Below are 21542 nucleotides of genomic sequence, written 5' to 3' on the forward strand. Positions count from 1 at the left end.
CCAACAAACCTTGCTTCTCTGTTAACCTAACTAAGCCTGCTTCATAATTCCCTTGGTAGGAAGGCTCATTTCTTAGTATTTGCCTCATTTCAATTGAAAAACGAAAGGGACTAAATTAGCCCTTGTTGATTCTTCCCACTTGCCCATTTCTATACTTACCCTTCGGGGTCACAGGGACTTCTCCACTGAACTTGGCCTGATAGAGTCAGTCAAACTTATTTGTATAGGACTTCACCTAGAGCTCCACGTTTGGGCACTAAATGTAATGTTCTGCTTTTTAGAGCCCCCCAAGTTGGGGTGACAAAACATATCATTACTTTCTAGAGCCCCCACACCAGAGTGATTAAATATACCTTCCTAGTGGAGAAGTGATGAGGCAGACTCCTGAGGATGGTGGGAAAATGGAGTCCATTTATTTCAGTGACTTTCCCCTTTATATAATGTAACAAAAAAGCAACACTGTGCACATGGAACCACATAAACAACTTGATATTATTATTGTATGTAGTTTGCCACCTGGTATCATTCTGCTTCAATCTCAACACAGGTTTTCACTGTCCCCTGATTTCTCAGGAAGGCCAAGAGCCCTTAGAGGAGATGAAGAGCAGAACCAGACATTGTTAGCAGGTTCCCTCTGGCCTGAAGAGTCTTATATCTTGTTCAGAATTTTCCCACTGACTATGACCCTCTATAGCATGCACCTTTTATTTCTACCAAACTGATCAATTTGCTCTTCTCTGCAAACAAAATTTCACCTCTAGCCTTAGTACAGGTTGTCTGTAACGTTCTTTCTCCCTTTCTCAGCTATGGAATACCAGCTCAAGTTTTGGTTCAAAGATTTGGTACACAAATCTTTTCCTGATCCTACCAATTGTTAGCATTCTCCAAAGTCTGGAATTTTGTTGTTGTTTATTTTGCAGGCATTTGACTTAAAATTGAGGTTATAGGGTAGCTAGGTTAGCTAGCTAAGCATCTTAAAATAACAGTACTAGGCCTGGAGTTAGGAGAACCTGAGTTCAAATCCTTATTATCATTTTTTTATTAAAACAACCTAATTTACCAATATAATTCTATTTTTCCTGTAGACATAATGGAAACCCATAATATATTACTAAATTATCTGTTAGGTTTCTTTCTTGTTGACTCTTCTATTAATGTGCCAAGGATAGAGATTATCATTTCATAGCTGAAGTTTGTATTATTGAAGGAAACTATTTGGGAAAGGGAAAGGAGGAAGCTGTAGATATTCACAAAAGACCCTGAGAAGGCACAGGCCTTAGTGGGAAAGGAGGAACACAGTGATGGTAAAGGGAATGTTGTTTATAATTCTACATTCAATTCAATGCAGTCCTATTCAATTTAACAAAATTCCTTTGAACAATCATTTGGGTTTTTTTTCTGTGAAAAGTACAGGTGCCTTTTATTTCTGTTATTCTGAATTTTACAAAGATAAATACTTCTATATTGCAAGAACAAGAAAAAGACTTATTTGTGATATCACAATCTTTTTTAATATATCAAATATTATTAATTGAATAAAAAATTCATTAAACACACTAGTCCTAAAGGGAAAAAATACAGCCTCATACAACTTACTGTGTGATCCTGAGCAAATCACTTAACCTTATTTGCCTCAATTTCCTCATCTCTAAAATGAGCTGGAGAAGGAAATGGCAAACCACTTCAGTATTTTTGCCAAGAAAATTCTAAAAGGAGTCACAGGTAGCACTGAACAATTATTGAACATCAAATTGAGGGGTTTAGGCTAAATTATTTACTTTCCAGTTGTTTTATCTTGATTTCTCTGTGGATGTCACTTTATCCTTGAAGAGCCAGAATTTTCTTTACTTTTTGTTTTGTATCCCTAGCACCTGGTAGTATGTCTGACATTAAATGGATCCATAATAAATGTTTTTTTAATTGAATTGGTTTGTTATATTGAAGTAGTCCACTGGCCCTCATCACAAATTCCACTGACTCTCCCCAATATTTCATCCTCAGTTCTGGTATCTCTGCCTAAAAACCACTATTTCCCCACTTCTTGATATTCCCTATGGAAATATCATTGTAATCAAATACTTTCTTATCAGCAGTCCCCAAAGTTGTGACAATTAATGCTCTTTTAATTGTATACAGCATCTCTTGGCCTCCTCTCCATATTCCCCACCTTACCAAGTCCCCCACCTAACACCATCCTGGATGTTATCACCAAAAGAATTCATATTCCACACAATACAAGATATCCCAAAAGTCTTTGTTCAGTTCATTTAAAAATATATCATTACCAGTTGTAAAGATCCAGGCAACTCTTAATCAAGATCCTAAGATTTTGCTTTTCTCCACTCAGCCATCCAATGTATGCAATGAGACTAGAAGAAGCAGCACATGATACCATCTTTTTCCAGGAGTACTTTAAACAATCCTGATACTTTCTAAAGAACACTATGTTTAAAAACCTATTTCTTTCTTTCTCCAATTATAGCAGGGGTTCTTGAACTTGCATTTAAAAATAAATATATAAATAATTGTTTAGCTGTAATAGCTTCCTTTGTAATCTAATATAATCTCTTTATTCATTTAATCTAATGTAATCTCTTTATGTAACAGGTCTCTACCTTCTAATAATATACTGGATTGTCAAAGAGGTCTGTGACACATACACAGAAGTAGTTAAAAGCCCGTGAATTAGAATGATAAACTGTTCCACTTTCTTTTTTCCTTTATGTCAAGGATTTACCAGACCCATTTCTTTACTTTATACTGATTCTCTTAACTTTTTTTTTTTAGTCTAATAGCCTGATTTGTGCTATTTGGTATTTTTGCAACTATAAATGCTATTCTTCCTTTGTGAAATAAGTGATTTTGCTTTTGAAGGTTCATGATATTGCTTACTAGGCAGTATAAAGAGTGCACATTTATTCATAGCTATATTGATCATTGAAACTCCATTGCCTCATAGCAGAATTATTGAGGATTAGTAGTTTTTCTGCTCTACTTAAGTATTTTCAATCCTCCCTCCCCTTCTTTCTAAAATCCCAAAGCACAGATAAAGTTTTGAAGTTTGAAAAGGCCATTGTCCTCTAACTTGAGGAAACATTTTTAATATATTCTCCTGGTAATGGTTAAGCAATTTATTTATCTTACTCAATTAACATTTATTATGTCTACTATGTATCAGGCAGTAGAGATATAAAAACAGGCCAAAAAAAAAAAAAAAAAACGGTCCTTGCTCTCAAGGAGCTCACAATCTAATGGAGAAGATGAAAAGCAAACAAGGTAAAAACAGAATATATAGGAAATGAGCAAAAAAGAGAAGGCATGAGAATTAAGAGGGTTTGGGAAAGGCTTTTAGCTGAAACTTAAAAGAAAATTAGTAGGTAGAGATGACAAAAAACATTCCAGACATCGAGGATACATGGCTGATCCATCTAAAGACAAAAAGAACACTCTTGAAATATTTATGCCCATAGCAATAATTCATCATTTTGTATAATTTTGTATGTATAATTGCTTGCCTATTCTCCCCCTCATAAATTAACTGGCTCTCTCCCCTCCAAATTAAACTTTATAGGAAAGGGTCCATCCTAGGTATTCATTACAGCTGAGAACACAGATAAAGGACTTTTATGTGTACTTGTTAATGAACTTTGAGAAACCAATGAGGGAAATGAGCATTCTAATCCTGTGTCCCTCATCCCATCTAAACAACTACAGTGCTAAGAGATGTCAAAGTATATATACAAAGTCAAATATCTGGGAGCTTTGTTTTGTATCTGGTTGTATTGAATTGCTGGTCTTTGATTAATTTTTTGTGTTTCTGCAACTGACTGCACTTTGCTAAGAACAGCCTCAGGATACAGGAACATAGAGAATTGCATTGCATTTCACCCCCACTGAATACTTTCTCCATGTTCATCAGAATTAGATTTGAACATCAGAACTAGTCTTGCTTTAAGGGAAATTTTTTCTTTTGTTTTTTGTTTTTGTTTTTGTTTCCTAAGAATTACCATAAAGGCAGAAGACAGTTGAATATTATGGAAATATTAAGTAGGTTTTGTACTAAAATGGTCTTTTAAATTGTTTTGTCGTTGTTTTTGTTGTTGTTGTTGTTGTTGTGTGTGTGTGTTTAATACAGTGAGGAAGTCTATTTAACCTTCAGGGACACTAAGTCTGAACTAATAGTCAATGTGTGTGACTCACCTGTTCCAGAAACTCAACCACCCATTAGAGTTGGAGTGCAGAATTAGAAATGCTTCAGTGGGCTCTTCTTTTCTGTGTCAGGTATCAAAGTATAGTTACTCTTCCAAGGAATTTATGTGAAAATAGCATTGTTTAGTCAAAAACATTGATAAATTCACAGAACCTTTTTCTTTACTTGAGGAAAGAAAAATATATAATTAGATTGTTCATTCAAGGTGAATTATGTACATTTTTCTTCTGTGTATTGGTCCAGGGTCATTCATTATGATACTGGGTAAGAAAAGGATATTTATTCTGTTGATAACCTACTTTCTAAGGCTGAGGTGAGAATCAAATGAAATAATATTTATAAAGCTCTTTCTTAGCACAGTACCTGTATATAATAGGCATAATAAAAGTGTGACCTGTTTTTATTGCTATTATATATTCTATATATTTTAATTTGTGCATTCAAAACCATTGTTCTGAGGAGTACATAGGTTTTATCAGACTAAGGGGGAAAGAGGAGTTGGGGTCCACAATGTGAAAGAAAATAGTAAAGAAATCCTTTTTTAAAATGAGAAAACAAATTTCTAAAGAAATTTGGTCTGGTGATAAGTCCAAGAATACTCCTTGATTATATTATGTGCTTTGCTGAATGAAATGACAAGAAATCATATTACCTTCACTTTCTCTTACTTGTAAAATGACATCTCCTAGAAAGTTAATTATTAATAGAAAATAAAAACTGTCAATATTAAATGATTCTCATTGATGTTCTGAAATGAAAAGAAACATAACCTGCATATATATATACACACATGTGTATTATATGTATATACACACAAACTGATGAATAGCAATAACTAATATTTATTTAATGCTTTCTATATGTCAGGAACTGTGCTAAGCATTTTACAATTATGATTTCATTTGATTAGGTTGCTTGCATCATGACATACTGCAGGTTTTGGGTGGGTACTCTCAACTAGTGTTCTCTGTTAAAAGGGAAGAAAATCAAATTATGGAATTTAGCTAAAAGTTAACATCTGTTCAGGCACAGGGTTTCTAAGGTGAGATGAAAAGAGAGATGAAGTTTTACTTGGTACCGTAGTCATAATGACAAAGATAATTCATAGAATCATTGAATGTGGAATTAGAAAGGATATTGAAGAACATTTGGTTTTCAACCTTCCTCATTTTTTAGCTAAGAGAACTATGATATGGATTCAGGGTCATACAATTAAATTAGGAAAAGCTAGGTCAAGAACTTGCTGATAGTTACTCTATATTTTATAGCCAGTTCCTTCATAAAATATATATTTATAATGACAGCAATTCCCTCATAAACATATCAAAGTTACATTCTTGTAAGGAATTGGGGAAGGGGGAGTTTAATCTGCTTTTGAATTTGGCCAATTGAACTTTTAAATGAATTGTTTTGTTCATTGGATTTTTTTTTTCCATTTCACCAATTCCATTTTTTAGAGAATTGTTCTCTTATTCTAATTCATCTATTCTGTTTTTTAAGGACAATTTCTGTGTTTCCTTTTCTAAAGTTCTCAATTTCTTTTCCCATTTTTCTTCTAATTCTCTTTTAAGATCCTTTTTGAATTCTTCCAAGAGAGCCTTTTGAGTTGGAGACCAATTCATATCACCCTTTGAGATTTCATCAGGAGATGTTTTTGCCTTTAGTATCCTCAGGGTTTGAGGTCTGTTCCTCCCTGTCACCATAATAGCTATCTATGGTCACAGCTCTTTTTTGCATTTTTGCTCACTTTTAAAGGTTGAGATCTGCTCTTAGGACAAAGAGAGGATTGTCCCAAGCTTTTTCTACAGGAGACAAGGTCTTCACATTGCCCGGGGGCTAATGCTGACAGTTCCTTTAAAGGAATTTAATCTTTTTAAATTTAAATTTAATGTTTTTAAAGGCTCTTGATTCTTTGTTTTAATTGCAGGGATTTATAGTTTTTTCACCTTTAAAAATTATATTTACATTTTTTCCTATTTTTGATGACAGCAATTTATTCATAAATATTTCAAATCTACATTTTGAGATATATTTTTCGAATCAGTCTGTTCTTGTTGATGTTCAAAGTAAACCCCAAAGGTTAAGGTTTCAGACTGGTGCTGTAAGGTTTGCAGGCTTGAACCCATCTCCAAGTCAAGAGGAAAAATTTATTATAATTATAATGGCAATTGAAGTGAACTAAACTCCAAAATAATTTAGCAAAGAACCAGGAACAAGAAGATAGATTTATAGGTAAAAGAAAGAACAGGAGCTTTACTTTACTTATTTGCTAATTTTATGGTTTGAGAGGTGGTCTATTTAGTATTGTTTCAGGAACTTTATCACTGACAGATTGTTTATGTGACAATGAGTAATATTTGTAGGACTATAGTACTTCTAAAGTCAGAAGACCTCAGGATTATCATTATATTTTTCCTAAAAGATTGGGGAAGAAATATTTAACTATAGAACTTTAGCAATCCTAAAACCTAAGGACCTCAGGTTTCTTGTGACATTTCCCCTAGAAGCTGCATCTCATTATTCTGTTGAAATTGCAGGGGTTTTTCCCACATAAGTCATCAGCATCCTTATATATCACTAACAAAATCCAAAAGTTAGAGTTACAAAGAGAAATTCCATTTAAAGTAACTACAGATAGTATAAAATATTTAGGAATCTCTCTGCCAAGGGAAAATCAGGACTATATGAGCAAAACTACAAAACACTTTCCAAAGTCAGATCTAACCAATGAGAAAAATATTAAATGCTCTTGGATAGGGCAAGCAATTATAATAAAATTGATAATACTACCTAAATTAATATATTTGTTTAGTGCTATACCAATCAGATTCCCAAAAAACTATTTTAATGACCTAGAAAAAAATAACAACAAAGTTCATATGGAAAAACAAAAGGTCAAGAATTTCAAGGTAACTAATGAAAAAAAAATCAAATGAAGGTGGCCTAGCTGTACCAAACCATTTGGTATTGGCTAAGAAATAGACTAGTAGATCAATATAGGTTAGGTTCAAAGGACAAAATAGTCAATAACTTTAATAATCTAATGTTTGACAAATTCAAAGACCCAAGTTTTGGGGATAAGAATTCACTATTTGACAAAAATTGCTGGGAAAATTGGAAATTAGTATGGCAGAAATTAGGCTTGACCCACACTTAACACTGTACACCAATTTAAGGTCAAAATGAATTCATGATCTAGGCATAAAGAATGAGATTATAAATAAATTAGAAGAACATAGGATAGTTTACCTCTCAAACCTGTGGAAGAGGAAGGAATTTATGACCAAAGAAGAACTAGAGATCATTATCGATCACAGAATAGAAAACTTTGATTATATCAAATTGAAAAGCTTTTGTACAAACAAAACTAATGCAGACAAGATTAGAAGGGAAGCAATAAACTGGGAAAACATTTTTACAGTCAAAGTTCTGATAAAGGCCTCATTTCCAAAATATATAGAGAATTGACTCTAATTTATAAGAAATCAAGCCATTCTCCAATTGATAAATGGTCAAAGGATATGAACAGATAATTCTCAAAGAAATTGAAACTATATCTAGCCATATGAAAAGATGTTCCAAGTCATTATTAATCAGAGAAATGCAAGTTAAGACAACTCTGAGATACCACTACACACCTGTCAGATTAATATTAAGTCAGAATGATAGGGAAAAATAATGCAGAATGTTGGAGAGGATGTGGGAAAACTGGGACACTGATACATTGTTCGATGGAATTGTGAATACATCCAGCCATTCTGGAGAGTGATTCAGAAGTATCCTCAAAAAGTTATCAGACTGTGCATACCCTTTGATCTAGCAGTGTTACCACTGATCCCAAAGAGATCTTAAAGAAGGGAAAGGAACCTGTATATGCAAGAATGTTTGTGGCAGCCTTCTTTGTAGTGGTCTCAATTGGAGAATGGCTGAATAAATTCTGGTATATGAATGTTATGGAATATTATTTATTATTCTATAAGAAATGACCAACAGGATGATTTCAGAAAGGCCTGGAGAGACAAGAACTGATGTTTAGTGAAATGAGCAGGACCAGGAGATCATTATATACTTCAACAACAATACCGTATGATTATCAATTCTGATGGATGTGTCCCTCTTCAACAATGAGATGAAACAAATCAGTTCCAATAGAACAGTAATGAATTAAACCAGCTACACCCAGCGAAAGAACTCTGGGAAATGAGTGTGAACCACTATATAGAATTCCCAATCCCTCTAATTTTGTCTGCCTGCATTTTTTATTTCCCTCACAGGCTAATTGTACACTATTTCAAAGTCCGATTCTTCTTGTCAGTAAAATAAGTATGGACACATATACATATATTGTATTTAACATATACTTTAACATATTTAACATGTATTGGCCTACCTGCCATCTAGGGGAGGGGGTGGGGAGAAGGAAGGGAAAAATTGTAACAAAAGGTTTTGCAACTGCCAATGCTGAAAAATTACCCATGCATATATCTTATAAATAAAAAGCAATAATAAAACAAATTTAAAAGAAAAGAAAAACATACATTTGAAATAAAAAAGAAATTTTAGGGTTTTTTTTTTTTAAAGACAAAAGCTAAAACAGAAATTAGCTATATAATGAAATGAAGCAAGTATATTTCCTTTTAAAAGTGAAACATGCACCTCTTGGGTATAAGGCATTTCTTCCAAATCAAATATCAATTAAAAAAATCTGTAGGGATTAAACCTTCTACTTCTAGGAAACAAACAAGTAGATTAAAAATGCAAGGAACAAATTTAAAAAAAAAAGAATAAACAAAATTGAAGTTAGTATGAAGGCTATTAAGGACAGTAACCAGGAACCCCACTCAGAGGAAGACTGGGAGGGAGGAAGGATGAGGCTAGTTTCTTGTCCAGACAGCTTTTCCTAGAATAAATACCAAAGAACATTTTCCCCAAATTCCTGCTTTTGTTTCCTCAAAGGAGTAAGGGCAATGTGGCTTTGAAAAGAGTATGATCTTCTTTATCAAAAATTCTAGAACCTTTTTCAGTCTTAAAAGGGGTCTCTGGAGGCAGCCTTCCTTTCAGTTCAGTTATCACCCCAAATGCAGCCAGGTATTAAAGTCCAAATCCTTTATTGTCTCTTTCCAAGTCTTGCCTCCTTTCCTGCAGCCCAGTTACCTTTCTTATAATCCAGATCCTTTATTAACTCCTTCCTGAGCCTGGGCAGCTTTCTGAAGAGCCTTTCAGTCTAGCCTTGGTTCTGAGAGCTTGAGCTCCCCACCTGCCTTCTCTGGCATCTGAATCTCCCTGACTTCCAAGGGTTTCTGCTTCAGCCTCCAGCCACAACAAAGGTTAAAGATAGAATGTATATGTCTCAGCCAACCGAGAGCTTCTAGTACACTTGTCTTTCTGGCCCCTGAGAGCTCTTCCCTATATGCCCCCCACACTCTTTTTTTTTTTTTTTTTTTTGCCCCACACACTCTTATATCACTTAGGAAACCATTATTTGTTGTAGGATTAAATCAGTGCTAAACTAGATTTAACCATTGTTTTCTCAATTCCACTCAGTACCTTGTTTCAAGTTCTGGCCCATAACATCTCCTTATAGGATTAAATCAATCATACTGAACCATGATAAACTAGATAACCATTGTCTCTATCAATTCCACTGACTTAGTACCTTGTAAGAATCTTTTGTTTTAAGTTCTGGCCCATAAAATGGCCTGAAGTGAATCCCTCTTCTGTTGTCATTTATAAAACTTAACAAACTTTTCTAAATCCCCAGGGCAGCTTTGCAGTAATTGTTCCCCTGCATATTTAATGGGCAATGTTTGGCTGTCATTAAAAAATAAAAAAATAAATAAAGACTCTTTTTTTTTTTTCATTTAGCCTCCATGAACATGCAAAACATGAAAGGCATATTATTCTTTTTCCCAATTCTACAGCTTTGGTATAAGCAAAAATGCTCTGAACCTGGTGGGGAGTTAGAACCTCCAAAGATTGGCCTACGGTGAGCTTAGAGGCTTCCTTAATTAGAAAGACTATGGCAGCCAGTACTCTCAGGCAGGAGGGTCACCCCAAAGACACCAAGTTTATTTGAGAAGTAGTAAAAGGTTTTAATGTAGGGTTAAGGCTCTCAAGGTCTTAAAAAGACCTGGCCTGATCAGGGCCTTGAGTAGAATCATAAAGGGGCTTAACAATAACAAAAGTTAGGTATCCAAATTCAACAAAATTCAGCTATACCTAGGAAAGTATGTAGCTGTTTCTTAGAAAAAGGTTTAGAGAGTGACAAGATTGTCTGCTTCCTTTCTCCCCAATGAGCAAAAGGGAGATGGGAATTAATTCATGGCCTAAATACTTAACAGACTGATAGGCAAAGTGGACTTTCAGACAAAGAAACTCTATCCCAGAAAGCTAGAAAGTTAAGAGTTTTTATGTTAGCAGCCTGAGTTGGAATGCAGATCAAGATATTATCTACATACTTGTATTGTGCTCATGGCTTCTAATGGCAACTTGTTCTGTTTATAGAAATTTGCTATAAAAGGAAAAAGCAGGGATATGATTATAATAGTGTTAAAATTGATCCTTCAGGGCTTCAGCCTAAGAGCACATACATGACAGGATAAAGCATCCTTAGCTGTTTAACAAGCAATCATGCAGCAACAATTCCACCTCAAAGCCAGACTCAAGAGTAATTAGGTGGAAAACAAAGAAACAGAACTAGGAAACTGAGTCAGAAGGATCCTACTTTAAGCAAAATCCAAGGTTGTCCTCCCAACTCTTGTCCAGATAAGACATCCATCTATAACCAATTCAGGAAGGCATCCCTCTGAGTAACTTATGGCCTTTTTCCCTAATGGCGAGTTATTGATTTAATGCTCCATCAGGCAATCATACCCAAATTTGAAACTCAAAACAATATTAGTTAGGTCCCAAGAGATTTCATCTCAAAGGCAAGTTTCACCAATCAGAGACTTTGGGTCTATATGAAAAAAAAAAAAAAAAAAAAACTTACAAACCATTGTGAATAACCTGTCACATGCTCTTGCAAGACACAGTCAAAACTAGTGCAGGGATGTCAGGTTAAAATTCTGCTCTAGGTACTTCAAAAAAGCTATAGATCATATTTGTTATCATATTCATTAAACAAGGAGATATTATGCATTTAAATATTAAATAATTATGTTTAAGACAGATGGAGACCTTGGTAAAAATAATCATTTTCAAGGAACTTACAGTTCTAACAACTGCTTAAGTTTCTTTCATTGTAGAATCTTTGCTACAGTATCAAAAATGACTTTGCCTTAAAGCAGCCATAAATTTACAAAAAAAAAATAACCAAATATTCATTTATTAGCATTGTACAAACATAAGCCATTCTGTTAAACAATAGAAACTAATAATGTTAAAGGAATCTCATTTAACCTGAAGGGGGTCCAGGGATATTTCTTGGATACTTCCCCTATTCTGTAAAGGATTAGGGAGAAAGAGCTCATCAGGGCATCCCATAATTATTTCCTCATATTCCAACTGACCCAAAGTAAAATCCTGAAATCATGCAATTTTCAATTCCAATTCCAGATAACTTTAAAAAAAATTAATCAAAAGTTTTACAGAAATGATAGCCAAATTGTCACTTGTATTTTATTTCTTGTATGGAAATTTCATATTCTGTAAAAAAGGTTATAATCTGATACACATTAGTTACACTACTTTTGTTTTAAAATCTTAACTTCACAAAACAAAACTTTAAAATTGCATAGAAGGCAATAGAACATCTAATGCAAACGTGACCTCATGAGGTTGAGTAAGTTATCAAAGAGAACTTTGTTTAAACACAAATTTAAATTTCCAGTAGTAATATTTCAATATTTGCACACAAATTTCTAAGATCTTATTAAACAAATCTAGATCTTAGTAAACAAATTCACAATCCTACCACATACCAGTTAATAGTGATTGTTTCATATAATTGTAATAGTAAAAGGTTCATCATATAAATTTTATATGACTTTATAACTCATCTTGCTATCTAAGGAGGTGGCCTTAAGCTCAACACTCATGGTGTAAAAGCCAATCATTAGAAATTGTTCCTACTTAGCAAAGTTGTGGATTATCAGTAAACTCATTCCTTCATTGGGATCTATTTCTCAGGGATAACAATCTTACTCACAAGGTAGTTTTAAGAAATCTAAGAAACTTACAATTTAAGAGGAATTCCAGAAAAAAAATGCTCCCCCCAATTCAGAGCTGCATACTCTTAGGTCTCTAGGTTTTTAAAGTGGAAACTTGATCCAGATAAGGTTTGGGTCTTGTTTGTTTGTTCCAAATTTTTAGTTACAAGTCAAATTTCAGTTCTATAATTTTAGAAATAAACCATTACTTTTTACTGTTTTTGCCAGTCCACATAAATCTTTTTCTATTTCCTCTGTGAATCAGAAAAGACTAAGTGCCTAATAATGAAGACTGTTTGCTGCCAGGTTTTAAAAGCAGCCAACTGCTTTTCCATTTTACCTAAAATTCTTAAATCTTCAGCGCAAAGAGATTACAATTTATAGCCCTTCAGTGGGCTTCGATTAGAGCTCCTTTAAAATTGCTTTTACTATATCATTTCAAATAACAAATTTCACTGAATTGAGTGAGTATATTTTCTTTCTCTCTCTCTCACCCTTTTGTCCATGTATCTCTGCTGCAGTCAGGGAATGGGGGAAAGGGAAGAAAGAGAAAGAGACTCTTTACTCCATGCAGTATCCCCCTCATCCTGGGGGAGGCCTTAATTTAGTTGAATTTGCTTCCAAATTACTTTAGACACACACAAAAAAATCATTTATTTCAACATTGGCATTTTATGTTGATCACATCTAAAAACCTATATAAAGTTATCAAATATGAAACAATTAAATCCAGTAAAGAAGTTAACAGTTACATTTGCTTTATGCTAAGCACTTTTGCAATCTTGAAATTACCAATTGCCAAACTTCCCAAACACTGCTCTCAAAACTTAGCAAACTTTATTTCTGTAGCCCCTGACTTGGCCAGATGTGGGTTTCACAGGAAAAAGTCAGGCTTTTTTTTTTTTTTTTTTCCTTCTAAGGTGGGAATCAAGGGTGTTAAGAAATATTTCCCAGTATTCTAACTATAGCACAGAAGTGTGTTTGCTTCTTTTCTTGCTAGCTGCATTATAAATCTTTCCAGGTGTGTAGGATGTAGAATACCCTTACCTAAAATGACTACTCAGAGATCACTCAAAATAGAAAGCAGAAAGGTTGTTAATTATAACTCCAGAGGATGAGCTGTTCTATCTTGAGATAAGGGAAAGAGAAAGCTGGTGGTAGGGGGGCTAAAGAAGTAGTAAAGATACACAGATATACTCTTTTATATAAGAGATTACATCACAAGTTCAAGAGAGCATTGAGAAGGGGAGAGGGAGGCAACTAATTGCTTGTTACCATTCAGAGAGATGGGAATCAAAGGTTTCTGTTTCCCCGAAATCACCTGATTTCTAGGAAACAGAAAATCAGGCCTTCAGGCTTTAGATATAGCTGATCAAGGCTCAAATACATATGGGCCTGCACATGTTATACAGATCATAGGGGAAACACAGAAATAATGAAAATAAAATACAGAAAAAGAATTCATACATTCCTGTAAGTTCTTCACCTTATCTCTCTATTCCACACACAGGTAACAAAATCTAGCTCACAGAACAGACATGACACAGACATTCTGCACAAAAATGCAGACACAGACAAAAATTACATGGAGGACCATCCCTCCCCCACACAAAACAGCAATATTTCATCAAGTGCACTGCCTGGTGGTATTTTAGATTTTTGCTTCAAGGATTTGATTTTGGACTGCTCCTTCCCCCTTCCCTCTTGGAGAGCAGCTCCAATCTAATGACTTATGATCCTGTAAATTACAAAGCCAACTTCTCAAAGTGGATCCCACACCTGATGAGGTTGCCCCCATCCAGAAATCACCCAGAGCACTCTTGCTCTGTGCCATTTATCAGGACTTCCTTCTAGCTTACTAGGAGCCACCCCTTTCCTTAGATCACCAAGACTGCAGGGTCCCATTCAGCCCAAGAGCACTGGCAATGCTCACACAGTGTTTCCCCCTGGATTATGCTTGCTCATGTTACCTGACTGTCCCTCTTGCCCTTAGGCTTCTTCAGAAACTTTAGTTCTGCTTTCTGTTTTTATCAAGTGCCTCTGAATTGGGCCCTTACTTCACAGATAGGGAGTCTGAGAGTCTGATCTTGAGGACGGGTGAAGAAAACTCAACCTGATGTCTGCCTCATATCAGAACACCTCCCCATCTCTCTGGGAAGTCACAGATCCTGGACTATCCCCCATAGACTGTGTGGGATGGGGTGCTAGACGCCACTTATCCATATTGACTACTCCAAGGCATCTCTAGATACAAAGCATTTATTTAGTCCTTGAAAGAAGAGGGCCAAGCACATAAACTGGGCAGTACAGTGTGATGTGTGGCTCATGGTGGAAACAAACAAAATGGATTAGATAAGCAGAAAAGATTCAAGTACAACCCCTTCCCCCTTCCTGTTGATTTTTAAATTCATTGCATGGATTGAAAAAGAAGTAACCACTAACCAATGATCAACAAATCCTGTCTACTTCCTAGGGGTTCTGTGGCTTCCTGAAACTTGAGTCTAAGGTCTGACCTATTTCACCCCAAAATCTTTTTTTTTTTTTTAATTTTTTTTATTATATATATATATATATTTTATAATATTATCCCTTGTATTCATTTTTCCAAATTACCCCCCCTCCCTTATTCCCTCCCCCCGACGACAGGCAATACCATACATTTTACATGTGTTACAATATAGTCTAAGTACCCCCAAAATCTTTTTTGAAAAATCTTCACCTAGTCCCATTCACCAGTATTTTATATCACTCACCCAAAGGTATACTGATAACTAATCTTTGCAATTAAGATTCACATCTGGGTTCTCTGAACACAAGTTTTAAGACAAATCCAGTTGGTTGTTCATCACACCTTGAACCCAGCCCAGTACCTGATTTCTTTCAAAATATGAGTTTAAAGATTAAAAACCATGGAGTTTCTAGTCTTGTATAGCAGTTTTTATTAAGGAATTCACCTCTCTCATCTTTTCTTTCCTTGTCCTGGTTAATTTTCCACCCGTGGGATGTGGCCATATTATCATAAAAAATTATTAACTTCAGAAAAACCTCAGAACGGTTCAGTGACAGAGATTGCATGTGATTTTATCTTGTCAATAAGTGGTTCTGGGAAATCAACTGAACCCAGATAAAGACAGAAAACGTACAATAAAATAAGTATGTTAAAAAGATAAATGAATGCTGCACTGGGAGCTGTTAAAGAATACATCAACAATTCATTTTCCAAAAACATTATGTTCTGGATACTGTACTAAGCATTAGGGAAAATAGCAAATACGCACTTCCCATACGTATACATGTAACCAATATACTAAAAGTTATTTTTGTTCTTGTTTTATGTTGTTGTTTTGTTGTTGTTGTTTACCTAGTGCTACTTGGCTCTTAACTCCGATTTTATGCACACTTATTTTCTCTTCCCTCCTCCTTTCCAGACATAGCAATAAAGATGAGAGTGGAGTAAGCGGGCAGCCATCCCCGCTCCTAGCTCTCTCCTCCCCACCATGAGTCACATGGAAGGACGGCCAGAGGTGGAGGCGATTGATGAGCCAGGAAGTGGAGAATCTGGAGAAGTGAATGAGTCTGTGGAGGCTGATCTGGAGCATCCTGAGGCGGAGGAGGAGCAGCGGCCGCAGCCACAGCGTGCACCTCCATACCCTCTCGGCCCTGCGCAAGGAGCACGCGGTCCCCAGCCCGTCCAGAGGCTGGAAGAGGAGGACCGAGGGGGCTTCCTGGCCCGCTCGGCCAGCACGGAGAGCGGCTTCCACAACCACACGGACACGGCCGAAGGAGACGTCATCGCAGCTTCGGGGGAGGACGGCTATGACCCGGAGCGGGGCCAGGAGAACGAGGACGAGAGCGCCTATGCCGTGCAGTACCGGCCCGAGGCCGAGGAGTACACCGAGCACGCTGAAGCGGAGCACGCCGAGGCCTCCCGTCACCGCTCCCTGCCCAACCACCTGCACTTCCACTCGCTAGAGCACGAAGAGGCCATGAATGCTGCCTACTCGGGGTACGTCTATACTCATCGGCTCTTCCACCACAGTGAAGACGAGCCCTACGCCGAGCCTTACGCAGACTATGCGGGGCTGCAGGAGCACGTGTACGAGGAGATTGGGGACACTGCTGAGCTGGACAGCCGGGACGGTCTGCGACTGTACGACCGTGAGCGCGAGGAGGCGGACAACTACCGCAAGGAGGCCCTCGGGGCGCGCCTCCACCACTACGACGAGCGCTCCGACGGAGAGTCCGACAGCCCCGAGAAGGAGGCGGAATTCGCGCCCTACCCGCGAATGGACAGCTATGAGCAGGAGGAGGACATCGATCAGATTGTGGCCGAGGTGAAGCAGAGCATGAGCTCCCAGAGCCTCGACAAAACCGCCGAGGACATGCCCGAGGCTGAGCAGAACTTGGACGCGGTGCCCAGCCCGGAAGGCGGCTGCGGAAGTGCAGAGGAGCTGGGGAGCCCTGGGCAGCCCGCCCCCGAGGGACCTGGGCCCGCCGGCCTCACAGGGGAGGCCGGCCAGCGGTACAGCAAGGAGAAGAGGGATGCGATTTCCTTGGCCATCAAAGACATTAAGGAAGCCATCGAGGAGGTGAAAACCAGGACCATCCGTTCGCCTTATACGCCAGATGAGCCAAAAGAGCCCATCTGGGTCATGCGGCAGGACATCAGCCCGACCAGGGACGGTGATGACCAGAGGCCAGCAGACGGAGATGTGAGTATGGAGCCTGGGGCAAGGACAAAAAGTCCGTGGGAAAGAGAGAGGGAGAGGAGCAAACCAAGAGGCCTCGTTTTTTCCTGCCACTTCGTTCTAATTAGTACCTCTTCTTGAAGTTAAGTAATCTTCCTGGGATCTCAAAAATGTTGTTGCATTTCATCCTCCCCTTCTCCCTCAACCCCTTAAATTGGGTGCTTCAACTCAATTAAAAGAAAACTAAGTAGTTGGGAAGTTGGAATTGCATCAATCAGGTAATTATTGTCATTAATTTTGAAGGTCATTGGAGGAAGGGATGCCCCACATCTCCTGTTGTCTCATTCTAATTCAGGCCTAAATTCATGATCTTTAAGAGCCTTTAAAACCAGCTAGGTGGCGCTGTGGATAAAGCACCAGCGCTGAATTCAGGAGGACCCAGTTCAAATCTGGTCTCAGACACTTAACACTTCCTAGCTGTGTGACCCTGGGCAAGTCACTTAACCCCAGGCTCAGAGGGGGGGAAAAATAAAATAAAAAGCTTGAATTCAGTTTCATTTATATCTACCTCTTTTGATTACAGCAGTTTGTTTCCTAGTGTCAATCTTCTGCTGAGAAAGGCCATAATTGCAAACCAGTTGCAGACTTGCAAGTTTTTATTTTTTAAGTTACTTGAACCAAAAAGGTACCACTTCCTCCTCCTTTGAGTAACAAATGGCTATTTGCACATCAAATTTCCCATGCTTGAGTGGCTAGATTAGAAGTAGTATTTACTTGTACATACATTGTACCTGAGAAGGAACCGCACCCTCAAAGTAGGGTACAACACATTCAAAGATGGATGGTGCCGTTTTTTATGTCACCAGTGCCTCAGGTATCCTCATGTACATAAGGCCCTGAATTATTATTGCAAAAGACAAGGCAGGTGATGTTACAGTATCTCTTTTTAGATTGGGGGGGAGGGCAAGGAGGGGAAAGGGCAGGAATAAAGCATTTTTTAAAGGAAAGAAACAATCAACTCTCCAAGGAGGAAACACAGGTTATTCAAAAAAGTCAGTTGTCTTCCTTCTCTGAAACTTGGAAAAAACCATCAGAAAGGAAGCACATAAGCTTCTCTATTTTAGAATTTCTAAAATATACTAGCCTAAACTATTAAACATACAGTGACTAACACAGCCATACACATTAAGCTTTTGTGGTTATTGTAGTTATCTTAATACAAAGTGCACTATGAAAATGTGTTCTGGTTTGATTTTATGAAGAATGGATTGAGGCAATCGGAAAAGACTTAGGACGTCTGATCCAGTGACCAACCACAAAAGTGGTCAACAGTGGCCAATCACAGTTCCAGATGACTCAATAACAAAATAAGCTTCCACCTCTAGATAGATAAAATTTAGACTCAGATTCTGATTAAGTTTTTTTCATATGTGGCCAATTTGGGAATTTTATTTTGGTTGGCTACATGTTTATAATAGATTTTGTTTTTCTTGCTTTCTCAATGGGGGACTGATGGGAAGAAGGGAGGGAGAGACTATGAACTTAAAAATAAAATTAAGTTGAATTTTTAAAAAACTTAAAAGAATAGATTCAGAAAATTTTAAAGTTGAGTGAGATCTTAAGAAATCATCTAAGTTTAATCCTTACATTTTACAGATGAGAAGACTATATTCAGAGAGGTTAAAGTGAATTGCTAAGTTGATCACAAGTGGCAGCCTAACTCCCAGACCAAGACTCTTTTTAAAAAATAGATTTTAGTTTGGTTTTTTCCAATTTTTTTTTCACAAAAATCTCCTTTCTCTCCCTCTCCCTCTGTCCATCACTCTACAGTTGAGAAAGAAAAATCAAGAACACTTTCTATTAACATAGTAATTTCTTTTTTTTAAAATTAATTTTATAATTATAACATTTTTTTGACAGTACATATGCATAGGTAATTTTTTACAACATTATCCCTTGTACTCCCTTCTGTTCCGAATTTTTCCCCCTCCTTCCCTCCACCCCCTCCCCTAGATGGCAGGCATTCCCATACATATTAAATATGTTATAGTATATCCTAGGTACAATATATGTGTGCAGAACTGAATTTTGTTGTTTTTGTTGTTATTGCAAAGGAAGAATTGGATTCAGAAGGTAAAAATAACCTGGGGAGAAAAACAAAAAAATGCAAACAGTTTACACTCATTTCCCAATGTTCCTTCTCTGGGTGTAGCTAATTCTGTCCATCATTGATCAATTGGTATTGGATTAGCTCTTCTCTATGTTGAAGATATCCACTTCCATCAGCATACATCCTCGTACAGTATCATTGTTGAAGTGTATAATGATCTCCTGGTTCTGCTCATTTCACTCAGCATCAGTTCATGTAAGTCTCTCTAAGCCTCTCTGTATTCCTCCTGCTGGTCATTTCTTAGAGAACAATAATATTCCATAACATTCATATACCATAGTTTACCCAACCATTCTCCAATTGATGGATATCCATTCATTTCCCAGTTTCTAGCCACTACAAAAAGGGCTGCCACAAACATTTTGGCACATACACGTCCCTTTCCCTTCTTTAGTATTTCCTTGGGATATAAGCCCAGTAGTAGCACTGCTGGATCAAAGGGTATGCACAGTTTGATAACTTTTTGGGCATAATTCCAGATTGCTCTCCAGAATGGCTGGATTCTTTCACAACTCCACCAACAATGCATCAGTGTCCCAGTTTTCCCACAGCCCCTCCAACATTCATCATTATTTGTGCCTATCATTTTAGCCAATCTGACAGGTGTGTAATGATACCTCAGAGTTGTCTTAATTTGCATTTCTCTGATTAATAGTGATTTGGAACACTCTTTCATATGAGTGGAAATAGTTTCAATTTCATCATCTGAAAATTTTCTTAACATAGTAATTTCTTTAATGCAAAGGCTCTTAATCTTTCCATGGACCATGGAAATTCAGTGAAAACTAAGTACCCTTTCTTAAAATGATGCTTTAAGTGCATAAAATAAAATACAAAGTATTTCAAAGGAAATCAATTACATTAAAATAGTTATTAAAATGTTTATAGACAAGTGTGTATATGTATATGTGTAAATGTAAATGTATATATGTACATAAATGTGTTTGTGCCATCTTTGTGCATAAACACACACAAACACACACACCAGATTAAGAACCTCTCCTTTAATGGTTTGATATGAAGTTCCTTTCAGAAAGTATGGTGAATTTATAGGGCATGTGATGATGATTTAAGAAATAAAGGTTGAGACCAAGACATAAAGAAATGAATGAACCATCTCATTTATAGATGCATATTATACACCGGTAATTGTCCAAAACCCTGGAGACACAAATACAAAAATCAAAACAAATTCTTTGCTCTCAAGGACCTTATATTCTAATTGAAGAAGACTATATATATATAGGTGAGTGATGACTCGGGAAGGATATTTTGGTTTGGAAAGTCTTGGTGACTTGGAGAGTAGAGCCATTTCCCTGAATGGTGCCATTGATTCGATTAATAAGTTTAGGAAGAGACAGGAAAAGGACCAGAAAGATAGGGTAAGGCATTTTTCTTTGCAGAAAGCTGTCCAAAATAGTGAGATTAATTAGATCTGATGATCTCTTACCAATTAGAAGCATAGAATCCAGAGCCAGAAATGGACTTCTGGCTATATTCTAAACATTTAAAATTTTTAAAAAATTAACTTGAAGCTTTCAATACTCATTTTTAAACTTTTGAAATTGAAACAGCATTTCATCTCATAGCTTCAAAAGAAAACAATGATGATAACAAGCATTATATAGTGCTTACTATATGCCAGGTATTTGCTTTACAGACATTATCTCCTTTGATCTTTACAACAACCCATGGAGGTAGATGCTATTATTATATATTATATATTATTTATAGTTGAGAAAACTGAGGCAAACAGATTAAGTAAATTGCCCAGGATGACCCAGCCATTGATTGTTTGAAACTGAATTTAAATTCAGGTCTCCCTGATTCCAAGCTTACTTAATTTGTTTACCTTTTTAAGACACTATCTGAACCAGAAATTGTCTTTGGTTTTTGTTAGTTTCTTCATTGACATCAAGATTTATTAACCATTCACTCTCAGTGTGCCATTGTATTATATTCTACAATCTGTTATATAGAGAAGACACAATTCTTGCCAGTAAGGAATTTCTTTTCTAAAGGAGACTCCTTACTATTTTTCAAGTTAGATCTTGAATTTTGTGGGATCACTATCATTGTAAACCTTTTTACACTTTAACAGATGTAAGCATGGTAACACACAAAAGAATTGGTGCCAAAATTTTAAAATGTCCAATCAAGATTTACTCCAGAAAACAATAATTTATAACTCTATGGAATGCGCAAAAAAAACAAAATCCCTTGGATTGGAATTGGACTCTTCCCTTTCTACCAATCAATTAACAAGTATATATGTACCAGGCAACTGGGGACATGTACTAAGAATGAAACAATCCCTACTTATA

The 21542-nt window shown here is 36.6% G+C and overlaps 1 protein-coding gene across 6 annotated transcripts in view; it reads left to right on the top strand.

The window, feature by feature from the left end:
• APBA1 (amyloid beta precursor protein binding family A member 1) overlaps window positions 1-21542 on the top strand; it is a 279256-nt gene that overhangs the window by 186766 nt on the left and 70948 nt on the right. For all 6 annotated transcript variants that reach the window (XM_074280722.1, XM_074280725.1, XM_074280721.1 and 3 more), the window contains one exon: window positions 15789-17072. In XM_074280722.1, the coding sequence (XP_074136823.1) occupies window positions 15858-17072 (1215 nt within the window). In that variant the 5' untranslated portion in view covers window positions 15789-15857. The remainder of the gene's footprint in view (window positions 1-15788; window positions 17073-21542) is intronic.

The sequence above is a fragment of the Sminthopsis crassicaudata genome, chromosome 1 (assembly GCF_048593235.1).
Source record: "Sminthopsis crassicaudata isolate SCR6 chromosome 1, ASM4859323v1, whole genome shotgun sequence".
Taxonomy (NCBI): Eukaryota; Metazoa; Chordata; class Mammalia; order Dasyuromorphia; family Dasyuridae; genus Sminthopsis; species Sminthopsis crassicaudata.